Raw genomic sequence first — 13,858 nt, forward strand, 5'->3', positions numbered from 1 at the left:
TATTAAAAACGCCTTAGAATATATTTTATGCTATTATTACATAATTACGGGGTATCTGAATTAATAGCTTTCTTTTATATCTATCCTTGAGCATACCCTCTTGCTATGATTACAGAGTATCAGCATGAATAACTGCCTATAAAAGTCGTATTACAGACATAATTCAGTTTTACTTAAGTTTTTAGCCTTTTTGTAGCTAAATTCATTTCAACTACTTTTATACTATTTATAGGGTATTATAGAGTGCATAACTGTCTATAGAAAGTTAAATTCCATAGTCTTAATTTCCAGTAAAATCGTCTATTAAATATTTTTGCTCATTAAGGCCAGGTAACAAATTTTATATACAGGAGACATGCCCGCTTGCCATGCTTACAGGGTATCATTATGCAAAACAAGCACGCATGTGTGCAGCTCTCGAAATCCAGCTCTATTTCTGTTGCTCTTGCTGTTTGCCAAGGCAGACTCAATTGCTGTGCATTGACACCACATGTGACTGTGTGTGTGTGTGTGACTGTGAGTATGTTGTGCTTCACACACTGGCACACACGCACAACCAGTTTGCGGCAGTCCGCAGTCGTTAGTTGTGAGTCGATTTGCTTTTTTCTAGTGCGTCGTTTTTGTTGCATTTTTTTCAAGTTTGCTACAGTTGGCTGCCTGGCAATTGTTTTGGCCCAAAAGTATGCTACTTGTTTGTGATTTCACAAAAGCACATGACCACCCACACGCTGGCACATACACACATACACACACTTGCGTATGTGTTGGCTGCAAAAACCGCATAAAGCTCAAAAAACAGCAACGACTACGACTACGACAACGACAACGACATGCAAGTGAACAGCCGTCCGCAGTTGTCGACGTTGGAAGTTGCCAACGCAACCGCAATACAACAGCAACAACAACAACTGTAACAACACAGCAACAACATTATTAACAACAACAACAACAAAGTCGTGTATACAAAAGTTTGACAAAGTTGCAGGCAGTCAGTTTATACCCACACGCCCCCAACAAACGCCCATAAATACACACACAAACGCGCTCTCTCCCACGTTCCCTCGCACACACCCACAAAGCCCTACAGATTTCATTATAAGCATCGTTTATATGTATTGTTGTTAAATATTAATTAAAATATCTGCATTTGTTGTTTTTACAACATATCTGTTTTTGCGTAGCTGTAAATTGTGTGCGCACTACTTGTACTCTATTTGGGGTAAAAAGCCAAACTAGAACATTGTTTAAGACACAATTATTGGTATGGATATTTCTTATGTGGTTTTACCTAATGAGAAATAGACAAGAAATGGGAAAGATACAACAGATGTATGCCCTAGACTGAAGTTCTAATAAATGCTATACCTAGAGCAAGAAAAGATGGCTTTAATATAGAAAATTCTAAAGTTTTGTCGGCGTTATACAACACTGGCAGTTGTTAGACTAAGCTAAGTAACAAATGCTTACTTTTCTATATACATTTTTATAGCCGGCATCTACAAAATGGCGTTTCTTTTTAATCAAATTTAAATCTAGCTTAAATTACAAAAATATAACGTTGTACAACACTGGTATTTGTTTTGCTGATACTTAAGCTTTGCTTATATGTAAGCATATTGATTCTTTAAGTTAAAGATAATTTAGATTAAAAAATTGATATTCCTTTCGTGTATTCATTAAGAATATTGAAATTTAAAGTCATTATACAACACTGGCTTCTTTAAAAGTGAATTCGCACTGATTAAAAAGTCTAATAGTAAGACCATATCCACTCAATTTGCTTTTCCATACTCAATTCTAAAATGCATATGTGTGTTTTATGTGATGCTTTACTTGAGAGCATTTTACAACACTGTTATTTGTTAGTTGACATATATGCTACGCGTTTTCTACGTTTCCACTTCTTTTTTCCTAGTTTTTTGAGAGTATAAATGAGTTTTGTTAGTTCTTTTTATAGAAATATATTTAGTGTACAACATTATCCAACACTGTTTACTTAAAAAGAACTGGTCTACGTATACTTTAATTACTTGCATTTCGATAGAACATACAAGCTTCGCCATTTGTCCTTCACAATTTATTATGCCTTTGCTTCGGTGCGTGCATGTGTGCGTGTATGTGTAAATGTATCTGCTGTTGTGTCACATGTTTTATTGGACAGCATTGCACAGCACTGGCAGGCAAAACAACAGAAAGAAAGAAATGCAAAAACTGTGAAACAAGAACACTTCCGGTTTAGGTTACAAGCTGTGGACTCAAAACCACAAGCAGCTGGGCAGCTGTGCAGCTGAGCTGATTTTTTGCTGATGATTTGTTGGTTGTTTGCGAATCAATTTGAAATATTTGCAAATATTTTTGTTTTATATTTTGTGTATTTTATTTATTCATTTATATATTTATTAAGTATTTTTTATTAAGCTTACAGAATAGCATACATAACTTTTAGTTTTGCGTATTATTTAAGTTTATTTAACTAAAATTACATTTTGTGTTGCGTCTTGTTGTTGTTGTTTTTGCCAAAATATGATTGCGTTTGCTTTCGCATTTCGCAGCCAATTTGCTTAACTTTATTTTGTTGTTGTTTGCGGCACGTAGAAAATATTATAATGCAAATAAAATAAATGCAAGCCAAAAGAACAAAAAAGAACAGAAATTCAAAATTATTTGTTGCAGCAAATTGCAAACATTTATAAAAAAAATAATATGAATATATGTATGTATATATATTTATATATTTGAGTAGCAAAAGTAAATCTTTTTTTAGTATTTTCGGCATTTTTGTAGAATTATATTTCAAGTATTTCTCTTTTTAATATTATTTTGCTGCACATCAATCTCGTATCGTTTGAGTGGCTGGGACGCGGGATTAAGGCACAGCAATCGGCATTAATCATAAAATTAACTTAATTGCATGCAAATTGAATTTACTATTTAATTTGCTTTGACGCCTCTATTTCTGGAGGAGAAAGGCTTTAACAACATTTTTTATTTATCTGTATTTTGGCTTACTTAAGGCTGGCTGGGGGGAAGGGGCATTTTATTTGTTCATGGCAGCAGACGTGGATTGAAGCGACCCATGAAGAGTATCATGCCCGTTGGATTGTGGCGCACAAAGTAGAGGAAGGGCTTATCGAAGCGCAATCTTGGCGCATCTGGAACACGTGCTTGACGTGGACGTAGCGGCAACGGCAGCTCCAAATACTTGGGATCCAGTAAGTCGTCGTAGAAGCCACGACCCAAAGCCGATTCTTGGACCAGCGAACCAAAGTCAACAACTGCCTCAGACGAATCGTACGCATCGTCGTCTGTGGCATCCACATCCTTGTTGCGTTTGCGTAGAGGCGGCGCTGGATACATTTCTACATGATGATGATCCGAGATCTTCTCCTCGCCACAGGTGCTGAACGTGTTTATCTGTATCATGTCGGAGAGGAAGATATCGCGATTACCGTTTCCTGTGAGCCCGCGCAAGTCAGCAAAGTCTGATTTGAAGAGACCCTTCAGGCCCATCTTCTGCAGTCCCAGCGAGGCATTGACGAAGGAACGATGCGAGAAGCGGGGCAGTTGTACCTCCATGCCGGGGCGATCCATTAGCGATGTCATCAGATTGCTCCACGCATTATCCTGTCCAAAGGCCAACTCAACCAGATTGCGTTCCAAGCGATCTAAGTTATCTGTGGGCGACACCGAACTCTGATGTCCCGGCATTACATAGATGGTGCTCACCGTATCCTGTATGCGTCCAAAGGCTACAACAGTAGCATCCAGTTTAGGCTCATAGCCCGCTGTGAAGCCGGAGCGATAGAGCACCGCGGGTATGGGCACCAGACGACGTTGACGCACCGTCGGATGTACCTGGAAGAACATCTCACCATCTCGATCCGTTGTCGAACCTCGCGTGCAATCTGTCTGGAAGAGATTGGCTGAAACCGTGGCCAATGGCCCGTTCACCCAGACGCTGTTCGTGCGCAAATACTCCAAGACCTTGCCCATGGTATGCCGTTTCACGAGTAGATTCGTGCGACGTCTTACAATATCGTTGACCACATGGAAATTAACCTCTTCCACGTGTCCGCCGTACAGTTGTTGGGTCTTCTCCTTGAAGAAGGGCAGAATTTTGCCGTTCGCACGATCGCTAAAGATTTCGCGCACAAACGCAGCCGTTGCAATATCTTGCTCCAAGGATTGCTCCACCGAGTTGGTGATGTTACGGAAAATCAAATGTGGATTAAAGGTGACCATATCGTCGAGCTTAAGTATTTCATTCATTTCACCCGAGGTGCTGCCGCGTGCCCCAAGGAACACCATGGACAACATTGAAGTCAGCGCGAATGGTGAAATGACCAAACTCCGAGCTGAGCTAATCTTCTCCGAGGTTATGGATTTCCAGTAGCTAAACGCCAATTCATTGCAAAGTCGTGCAAAGGACAAAACATCGTCATCTAGTCGCGAGGTGGAGGCCTCCAAGCCCTGAGAGCTCTGTGGACTAGGCTCGAGTTTAACGGGCGGTCGCGTTGCTTGCGTGGATGCAGCCATTAAATTTGTCAGCGAAGCGGGTCGGTGCATGGGTCGCTGCTGTTGCTGCGATGGTGACAGCAACTGTTGCTGCTGTGCCAAGCTGTTGCTGTTGGCATTATAGGCGAGCAGCTTAGGTGGCTGTGGTTCCAATTGATTGTAGCCACCGAGCAGTGAAGGCTGCACATAATATGAAACGGGTTTCAGTGTCTGTAGTCGCTTGGTTGTTGTTGTTGTGGGCGATGCTGTGGTTGTTGTTGTTGTCGTCGTGGTGGATGTAGTGGAACTGCTGCTGCTGCTAGGTAGGAGTATGGGCAGCTGATAACTATTTTGATCTTCATCATCCTCCTCATCAGCTTGCTGATTTCCATAGCTAGCTAGAGGCAAGGTGACCTTGTAGTTCTGCTCCTGCTCGGAGTCCCCTTCCAGTTCCAGTTCCTGCACCTTTTCGTTTTCCTGTACCAAAGGCTGTGCCATCTGATAGTTCTGCTGTTGCTGTGTCTTCTCTACCTTCTCTGTAGACTGCTCCTCTGGTTGCTTCTCGTCCACATTAGCCAACTGCTGTGGCCTTACCACACTGGCCGTCGTCTCGCCCAACTTTACATAGGGATCCTCATCATCCAGCTGATATTTCTCTGCACTTGTATCCTCTTCGGTTAGAGTGGCTGTCAGCTCATCGGATATATCCTCCAGTGCCTCCTCGTTCAGTTCCATGGTACGCACAGTGCTTAGCTCTAGTTTTTCGGTGACCTGCTCAGAGCTGAGCGACATATCCGATTCAGATGAGACGACGGACATATCACCCGGTATTTCCGTGACCAGCTCAACGCTAGCCGTTGTCTGCTCTTGCTCCTTATCTTGATGAGGCTCCTGTTCAGCTGGCTGGGCCGTATACTGTGGCTGCAGCTGTGCCGCATTTGTGACGCTATCCTCAACACTTTGCTTCAGCTGCTCTTCGTCCTCTTGCTGCTCATCTTGCTCCTCTTCTGTTTTGGCATCCTCTTCGCTTTTTTCAGCTTCCTTTTCGGTTGATGTTTGTTCTTGTGCGTCCTGGTAAACATTTGTTGACCCAGCCACTGTTGTTGCTGCCAGCTTGTGGACCTCCTCCAGCTCAGCTGCTGGCACCTGCATTGTGGTTGCCGCCATTTGCTCTGTGTTGGCTTCCGTTTGGATTTGCTCGTTGTAACCATTTGTCAACATTTCGGGCATCTGCTCTTCCTCGCTCTCGCGTTCCGGCGCATCTGGCTTTTCGTCGTGCAGATACTGCTCCACGCTGGTAGCTGTTGTCGTCTCTTCAGCTGAGTTGGTCTCCTTGCTCTCCTCCGATTGGAGCTGCTCGATGGTTGTCGTTTCGTAGCCATCAGCTGTTGGTGCTGTTGTTGCCAGCTGCTGTTGTAGCTGGTAAAGCGCCTGCTGCTTCTGCTCTTCCTTCAAGCGTTCTTCTTTCAGCTGCTCTTGCTTGAGCTGCTCTTCTTTCAGCTGCTGTTCCTTCAGCTGTTCTGCCTTCAGCTGCTCCTGTTTCAGTTGCTCTTCCTTCAGCTGCTGCTGCTTCAGTTGCTCTTCCTTCAGCTGCTGCTGCTTCAGTTGCTCTTCCTTCAGCTGCTGCTGCTTCAGTTGCTCTTCCTTCAGCTGCTCCTGTTTCAGTTGCTCTTCCTTCAGCTGCTGCAGCTTCAGTTGCTCTTCCTTCAGCTGCTCTTTCTTCAACTCTTCTGCCTTCAACTTTTCTTCCTTCAACTTTTCTTCCTTCAACTTTTCTTCCTTCAACTTTTCTTCCTTCAACTTTTCTTCCTTCAACATTTGTTCCTTATGCTGCTCTTCCAGCTTTGCTGCCTGCTCAATGACTTCCTGCTTGTCGGCAGCTTGGCTCGGCTTTAACTGCTCTAGTCGCTCCAGTTCAAATATTTGCTGCTCATCATCTTCGTCCTGCTGCTGTTGTGCATAAATTTGCGACAAGGACAACACGGGCACCCTGTATGTGCTGCTCTCCAACTGCTCAGTTTCAGGTGCGGGCGTATTGATGTAATCAGCTTCCTGTTTGACGAGCTCCTCCTGTTCCTCTTCGTTTCTGCTTGGCATTATGGTTGTGATTTCCTGCGTCTGTTCTTCCGTTGTGCTTGTTATCTTTTGCTCTAGCGCTGGATTCGGCTTCGGCTTTGGCCTCGTCTCCAGCTTTGGCGGTAGCAGAAAAGACGTATTCAGCTGTGCAAAGTTGGTCAGACGATTTGAGTTATCAGCAGCATCAGCATCAGCATCAGCATCATCATCATTCGCAGCTGGCTTGTAGCTCTCATGCTGTGTGATCTGTTGTATAACATCGGACATGAGGAACTGCAGCTCATCCTTTGTCTCATTTGAATTCATGTAGATGTCGGAGACGAGCGTATTGCTGCCATCCACCAAGGTGGAGGCTACTGTTGCCGCTTGAGTTTGGAAATTGGACATCAGAATTTGATCGGTAGGCTTAAGCACCTCCAAATTCAATTGCTCCACCAGGTTTGCTATCATCGGTGTTACCTCAGTGCTGTCTTCATCATCCGGATTGGTGGTGCTGGTGACGCGCTCAGTAACAGGTAAGCGAGCTGCCACTTCGGTGGTTAGCTCGGCTTCGGGCTGTTCATAGTAGCCGGTGGTTGTGGGCTGCTCCGTCAATTCCGTAACCACAGCTTCTGGCACATCGGCATAGAGTGGCTCGAATTTAACCACATGATTGACTTCAGCTGTGGGTCGAATTGTGGTTGCATCTGCTTCAAGCTCGTCATCCATTACCATGGGCGTGGTTTGCAGGAATTGTGTATAGCTGGGCAACTCTGTGGTCTCTGGCTCCACTTGAGTTGGCTCCGTCTTCACTGGGGTCAGTGGTTGCAGTTGTGGTGCTGCCTGATTGGTGGTAAAGTACTGCGGTCTGGCCGTTATTAGCACAACGGGCGTTTGTTCACCTTCCATGCTGTTCAATGTGGTTTGCTTATTGTCAGTGGTTTCGGTGGAGTCGTTCAGGTCTTCAGTGGTGCTGCTGTCCTCCTCATCCAGCATGGTGGCTAAGGTGCTGCCGCCATAGTTGGCTGCCAGTGGTTGTGGTGTATTTGCAATAATTGATGGTATTATTGGCTTAGGTGTGGTTGTGGTTGTGGTGGTTGTCGGCGTCGTCGTGGTCGTGGTTGTTGTTGGTAATGTGGTTGTAGTTGTTGGCAACCTGGTGGTAGTTGTGGTTGTGGTGCTGCTAATGGGTATTTTCTTTTTATTAGCCAAATTTTCCATTTGCTCTTTGCTATCCGCGCTGTCATATTTGATCGGTGGTGCATTGCCGTCCTTTTTATCGGCTGCTAGAAGATCTTGCGTCAAACTCTGCACGATTTGATCCATGGACAATATTTGATCCGCCGTCAATTGTGGTGCAGGCGATGGTGTGGCACCACTCTGCAATTGTTGTTGCAATAGAGCAAGCGAGGGCAATGGCAACGGCGTTTTCTTTAGCTGCGTCTTATCCTCTTCCTGGGCAACTATTGTGGGCAAATTTTCGGTGGCTTCGGCATCGTAGCTGGGCACGGGGTAGAAGGGCGCATGGGTGGTGCTGGTGGTTGTTGTTGTGGTTGCTTTACTAGGCACAGCATTTACATGGCCATAGCTTTCGAAATGTTGTCCATGTGGCTTGTGGGGCTCGGTGGTTACCGCATTATGTACAGGCTTGGCATGGATTTTATGGTGTTGATGCGTAGTGGGTCGTTTCGTGGTGGAGGTTGTGGTGGTGGTAGTGGTGCTGCTGCTCACATGCACTGGCTTGCCATGTATCTTTTGATGATGTAGCGTGGGACGTCTGGTGGTGCTTGTGGGTGCTGCTGTCGTGGTGGTTGTAGCTGCTGTGGTTGTGGTTGTGGGTGCTTCTGTAGTTGTGGTTGTTGTTGCAGCTGGCTCGTGATGCATGGAGTCATGATGAACTATGTTCACGGACGACCCATGATGTGGTGCAGGAGCAGCTTCTGTTGTTGTGGTTGTTGCTTGAGTGGTTGTTGTTGGCGCCTCAGTGGTTGTGGTAGTAGTGGTGGTTGTGGTGGTGCTGCTGGGCTTGGGTTTCTTGTGTGGACGATGTGGGCGCGCTGGCTTCTGTGTGCTGACCTCTTGTTGCTGTGGTGCCGATGCTGCGGTGGCTGGTTCAGCGGCTGGATGATGCGGCTTAGGCTTGGTGGTTGGCTTACGTTTGGGTTTATTCGGCTTGTTGCCGCCGGCAGTGGTGCCCGTATGGCCAGGTGTGCGTGTAGGCTTGCGCTTCTTCTTCTTTTGCGTGGTGGAAACTGGTGGTTGAGTGGTTGTAGTTGTTGCTGCTGTTGTTACAGGATCTGGAGTGGTTGTGGTTGAGGTTGTGGGTGCTGGTGTGGTTGTGGGCGCTTGGGTGGTGGTGGGTGCTGGCGTGGTTGTCTTCTTCTTTAACTTTTGCTTGCTACTAGTGGAGTGAGTGGTGCTGCTGTTGCTGGCATGACCACCATTGGGTTTCTTTACACGATGTGGTTGGGTGGGTTTGCGATGCACATTGCCTGGTTTCTTGGCCAGGTGTTGGGTCTTCTCAGTGGTGCTGGTCGGACTGCCGGACGAGGTGGGCGTGTGTACAATTTCCTGATTGTTGTAGAATACCCGCCGTGTGGTTGCCTCCGGCTTGCGTGTGGTGCTGGGCAACTTCTGATAAATCGGCTGCATGTGAGCGACATCAAAGTCGTGCATATTGGCCGCCGCCTGTTGGTACTGCTGAATGCCCGTGTACACTGATTCGAGTGGATCCAAATCCTCTTGCACCACCTGTGGCGTCATCTCTGTGGTGGTGCTGGGCTTGCGTCTAGTGCCTGGCTTGCGCTTGGCTGGCTTTGGCTTCTTGGTCACACGCTTTGTGGTGGTGGATGCAGCGCGCGTCGAGGTTTCCACGAGCTCCGATTCGGGTGTCATCACAATTTGCTGTGGCTTCTGCTGTGGGAAGATGTCACCACCCGTATTGCCAAATATAGCAGGCAATATGAGCGACCAGGAGGACGAAACGTCAGGCGTATCCAACACGGGCAACACCTCCGCAGAGTTGTTCTTCGACGAGCTGCTGGCCACCTCCTTGTTGAGCACATGCTGCACACTATCCACAATGGCCTGCACCTTCTTCTCGGGCTCACCTGCCTGCTGCGGTGCTGTATGTATTATCGAGGGACCTTCGCCATCGCCATTCGCCACAATACTTTGAATTTCCTGCATGGTCATCAGACGTTTTATCAACTCGCCGTGCTCGTCGAACGTGTAGAACTCATAGCGATCGGGATTGAGTAGATCAATGGGGCTGGCCACCTGCAGCGACGGCTGCGGCTTGGGCACCTTTTGGCCGAGAGCATCCGTAAATTGTGGCTCATTGCCGTCGAGCACAACAGCGACCGAGGCGACCGAGCTGTGAATTAGAAAGCAAACGAAATTCATGTATATATTATCAAGTGCCAGAGCTGACGGAGATTAATGGCAAATGGATGCGATTAAGTTGAGCAAATTATTTTACAGCCAAGTCATGGTGCATATTTTGCGGCGCATTCGTTGGCATTTTAATGGAAATTGAATGCAGTGCAATCGCAGCGTGAGCACAAAAAAGTCACACAGTCACGCTCGAAGGCCACCAGCACTCGCCCCACTTGCATTTGCATTTGCCTAGCTGGCAGTTAGTTAACATAGCGACACGCATTAAGTATGCAAGTGTGTGTGTGTCTAGTACACACACACACACACACACACACATTCGCATAGTTAGGGATTTCTACATGGTACATCATTAACATTTAAGCACGTGAATCGCGCGTGCTACTACATCAGCTGCAGCTGCTGTTGCTGTCTAACTGCATGTCATACAACTGTCTTGCCTGTGTGTTTTGGCCATGATTATGCAGCAGGCAGCTGAAAAATCACGGCCTCACAAATTGCAAATATTTTTCAGAATTGTTTGCGAAACATTTTTTAGGAAATAATTGAATATTCATAAAAAAAAGAGCTCACTCATTTTAATTGAAAGCGAACCTTTTCTACAATATAATATCATAAATTTCAAATTGATTGCTATGGCAGACTGACTGATTTGATTGACGCACAGCTGTTTGGCTATTGGAGCGAGCAAGTGATGTTGGTTCAAATTTTAAAGGTGAAAAATTTGTGGGAAAACGTTTGACTGAAAACTTTTGTCAGTTAGCCAGACGATTGACTTTGGACTGGTCTGAGGCAGCTTAAGTTATGTGAGAGAAATTGAAGAATTTTAGAAAATTAGTATTGAGTGAAGAAAGTGTATTATATATAGCTTCTTTTTTAGAGTTTCACAACTTTGAGTTGGCAACATTAATTTATTGGACAACCCTTTTCACATTTGATAATTGCTTTAGTCAAACTCAAGCTGGGCATTTCATTAAAGATAAATAACACAAGAGGAACGTTAACAAATAATTAAAATTTTTATCGAAATAATTTTTCCGTTTGTCAAGCCTAACACATTCTTAAAGATGAATATTTAATTACGAAAAAAAAACAGAATTGTTTAGCCAAAAACTTGCAACAATTAAATATATATCTTAATTATTTCGCTTTAAGTTATTTTTTACTGGCAAGCGCAATATTGAGAACAATTTTTTTATTTGTTATATAACTATTATAATTCAATTACAAACAGAGCATCTGCTAGTCGTTCGCCTGCTCTTGCAGCACTTTACATTTGTTTATAACATTTCCTTTCAATGCATTGCAATGCCATTTGCATTATGTCGGATATAATGATTAAAAAAAATTGTATTTGACATTTTACATAATTAATTTATTTGTTTATGGCAGCCTGATTAAAATAAGCTAGCATTAAAATTGACTTTTCAACAACAAAAAATAAAGAAAAAAAATTATTTCAAATAAATAATTCATATTTGGCAAATGAAATTAAAGTCTGATAAATATAAAATTATTTATATATTAAAACATTTATATAATAAATAAAGAAAAAAAATGCAGGCAAAAAAGTTTTAGATATACTTAAATGCACAAGAAATATTAATTATTTATAAAATATTATCATAAATATTTAAGCATACTTTTTTAGAAGGCAAAAAAAAATTTCGCAATTAAATCAAATTTGAAATGTTTCAAAGTCTGCAGAAAAACTAACGGATTATTAAAGTTCAGCAAGCTAAGCAAATATATAGTATATATATATGTAACGTGCAGCATCAGAGCCTTGCCACATAAACGTAAACTCTCTTAATGATCATTACCATTGTCATTAACATAATCATTATGAGTCGCTGGCAGCGACAGCTGTTCGTTAACATTATCAAGCGCTAAGCGGGAACTGTTTACCATATGCCGCAAGCGCCAGCCGTGAATTTGTTAATACGAAAACGGGAAAATTTGTGAGAGGAAGCAGCAGCAGCAGCACACAAAGGAAAATGGCAAGAAAAAATATTAATTCTCATAAGCAACTGCTCGAAAGGGGTTGGCAGCGCGGCGCACTTAGCAAGCGGCACTGCTGGCAGGCCCAAGGAAAGTGCTTGAGAAAAGCCAAACTGATTAGCATTGATTTGACCTTAATGAGCACTCAATTTGTGCCTAGCTGTTTGCTTTTTGTTGTTGCTGCCGCTGTTTTTCCTTTTACAATTTCCATTTTCTTTAAAAAAAAAGACTTTTTTGTTTTGCTTTTAAATGCTGCGCCTCTAGGTATGCCACGTGTTTTATTGCCCTTGCGAGCGCTGGCTGGGTTTAGAGGCAGGGGGAGCACGAGGAGCCCATCAAGTGGCGCCTGTTGAGCAAATTAATTAAAATACTAAGGCATTTGGCTAGCTGACCACGCCCCCACCAATCGCCCCACGCACCCTTACCGCCCAGCAGCAGGCAACAACAAAAGGCAAATTCTATTTCAATTAGTGGCAAAAATTGCAAAAACACTGAGCAAACAAAAGACTTTTGCCTAACAACCAGCGACAACAGCAACAGCAACAGCAACAAAAACAAACGCAAACAAAGGCCAAGCCAAGGATCTGGAGTGGTGCACGGGTGGTGCTCGGCCTGTACTGTTAAAAAAAGCCCCAACAGCAGCAGCGGCAGCGGCAGCGACCACGAGTATGCTTCAGTCGGGCGTGCCTGACTAGAAAATAGCCTAAGCCAAATACCTTGAGCTCGCTATCTAACCCACCCACATTTTTGCAATTTTTGCCTAAGGAACTAAAAAAGTATTGAATAGTTAGAGTACCAAGAGTAGAGAGCTGAGCTCTTAAAATGATTGAACACATGATCGATAGCAAGATATGGAAAAGTAATGTCTAAATGGCAATTTTGACTGGATCTACAAGATTACGCCTTATATGTCTATGAGAGATAATATAAGAAGTAGATAAATCACAATACAGTATGTTTAATATCGATATTTATCGATTTTATTGACTGGATTCAGCGCCTTTACGCTTTTAAATATGCGTGTGCGCCAAAAGACAAATGTCTATCAGATATACGAATGAGTTATGGTCAAATAAAACTTGATTGATAGCGATACTTATCGTTTTTGTATAACATGATAAAGTTATCGATCTAAGCATGATATGCCATTGTTTAAATAATAGAATTTTTGCACGCAAGTCTGAAAAACTTGCAAAAAAATATATTTTCAATGACTTGATCTAGTCAACAAAAATCAGATCTGAACTAGTTCCAGTTCCTTATCCAGATCCAGATCCGCTGCCTGTTTCATACGTTGGCACATAATCAATATACCCCAACTCATTCGTTTTCAATGACTTTAGGGTATTAAAAACGCGCTCAGACTGTGTGAGTGTGTGTGTGTGTGTGTAGAAGTGTGCGTGTGTTTGTTTGTGTGTGTGCACTCACCTGGAACCGATGACTTTCTTTGAAGCCACCTCCGCTGTGGTTGAGCTGGCTGTGCTGACGGGTCGCGTCTCCTGCTTTGGCACAGACGCCTCGTATACAATGGCCGGCTGCATGGCTGGAGCATCATTCCTGTGGCTGGACGTGCTCGATGTGGTCAGATAAGTGTAGATTGGCTGCTGTTGTGTGTTGGCATTGTTGTCGTTGTTGTTATAGGCAGCAGCGACGGCTGCGCCTAATGCCAGGCAAAACAGCCCGAGCAGCTGTAAACGCATCGTTTTCAATTCCTAGTTCTAGTTCCAGCGTTGGGGACAGCTATCAGATATCACTGTCTCTCTCTCTCTCTCTTTCTCTGTCTCTTCGTCTGTGTTGACTTTGCTGCTTGGCTCTTTAAAGCTTTCAAGTTCTGCGTGGATTTTTAGCTATCGATAAATTCAGCTGAAAGCAAAAAAATAGACGAATTAATGCAAAGTTACTGGAAATTCAG

General features: G+C 43.9%; 1 protein-coding gene across 1 annotated transcript; it reads right to left on the reverse strand.

Moving 5' to 3' along the window:
* Window positions 1-3,022: 3,022 nt before the first annotated feature.
* LOC111600900 (mucin-5AC) lies at window positions 3,023-13,662 on the reverse strand. Its single transcript, XM_030225110.1, has 6 exons — window positions 13,375-13,662; window positions 8,559-9,925; window positions 7,174-8,507; window positions 6,346-7,125; window positions 5,026-5,928; window positions 3,023-4,923 (listed from the first exon to the last, which is right to left on the reverse strand). The coding sequence occupies exons 1-6, from the start codon at window positions 13,644-13,646 to the stop codon at window positions 3,046-3,048; spliced, it is 6,534 nt and encodes a 2,177-aa protein (XP_030080970.1). The 5' UTR covers window positions 13,647-13,662; the 3' UTR covers window positions 3,023-3,045.
* Between the last annotated feature and the right edge of the window lie 196 nt (window positions 13,663-13,858).

Source organism: Drosophila hydei, unplaced genomic scaffold (genome assembly GCF_003285905.1).
Source record: "Drosophila hydei strain 15085-1641.00,03,60 unplaced genomic scaffold, DhydRS2 tig00008122-arrow-pilon, whole genome shotgun sequence".
Lineage (NCBI taxonomy): Eukaryota > Metazoa > Arthropoda > Insecta > Diptera > Drosophilidae > Drosophila > Drosophila hydei.

Bases quoted from the DNA above. Each gene is read 5' to 3' on its own strand.
- LOC111600900 (XM_030225110.1), bottom strand. From the start codon at position 13,646: ATGCGTTTACAGCTGCTCGGGCTGTTTTGCCTGGCATTAGGCGCAGCC. The intron at 9,926-13,374 runs GTGAGTGCACAC...TCTAATTCACAG, and splicing joins AAGAAAGTCATCGGTTCCAG to CTCGGTCGCCTCGGTCGCTG. The intron at 8,508-8,558 runs CAACCACCACTA...CAACCACTCAAG, and splicing joins CAAGCCCAGCAGCACCACCA to CAACAACCACAACAACAGAA.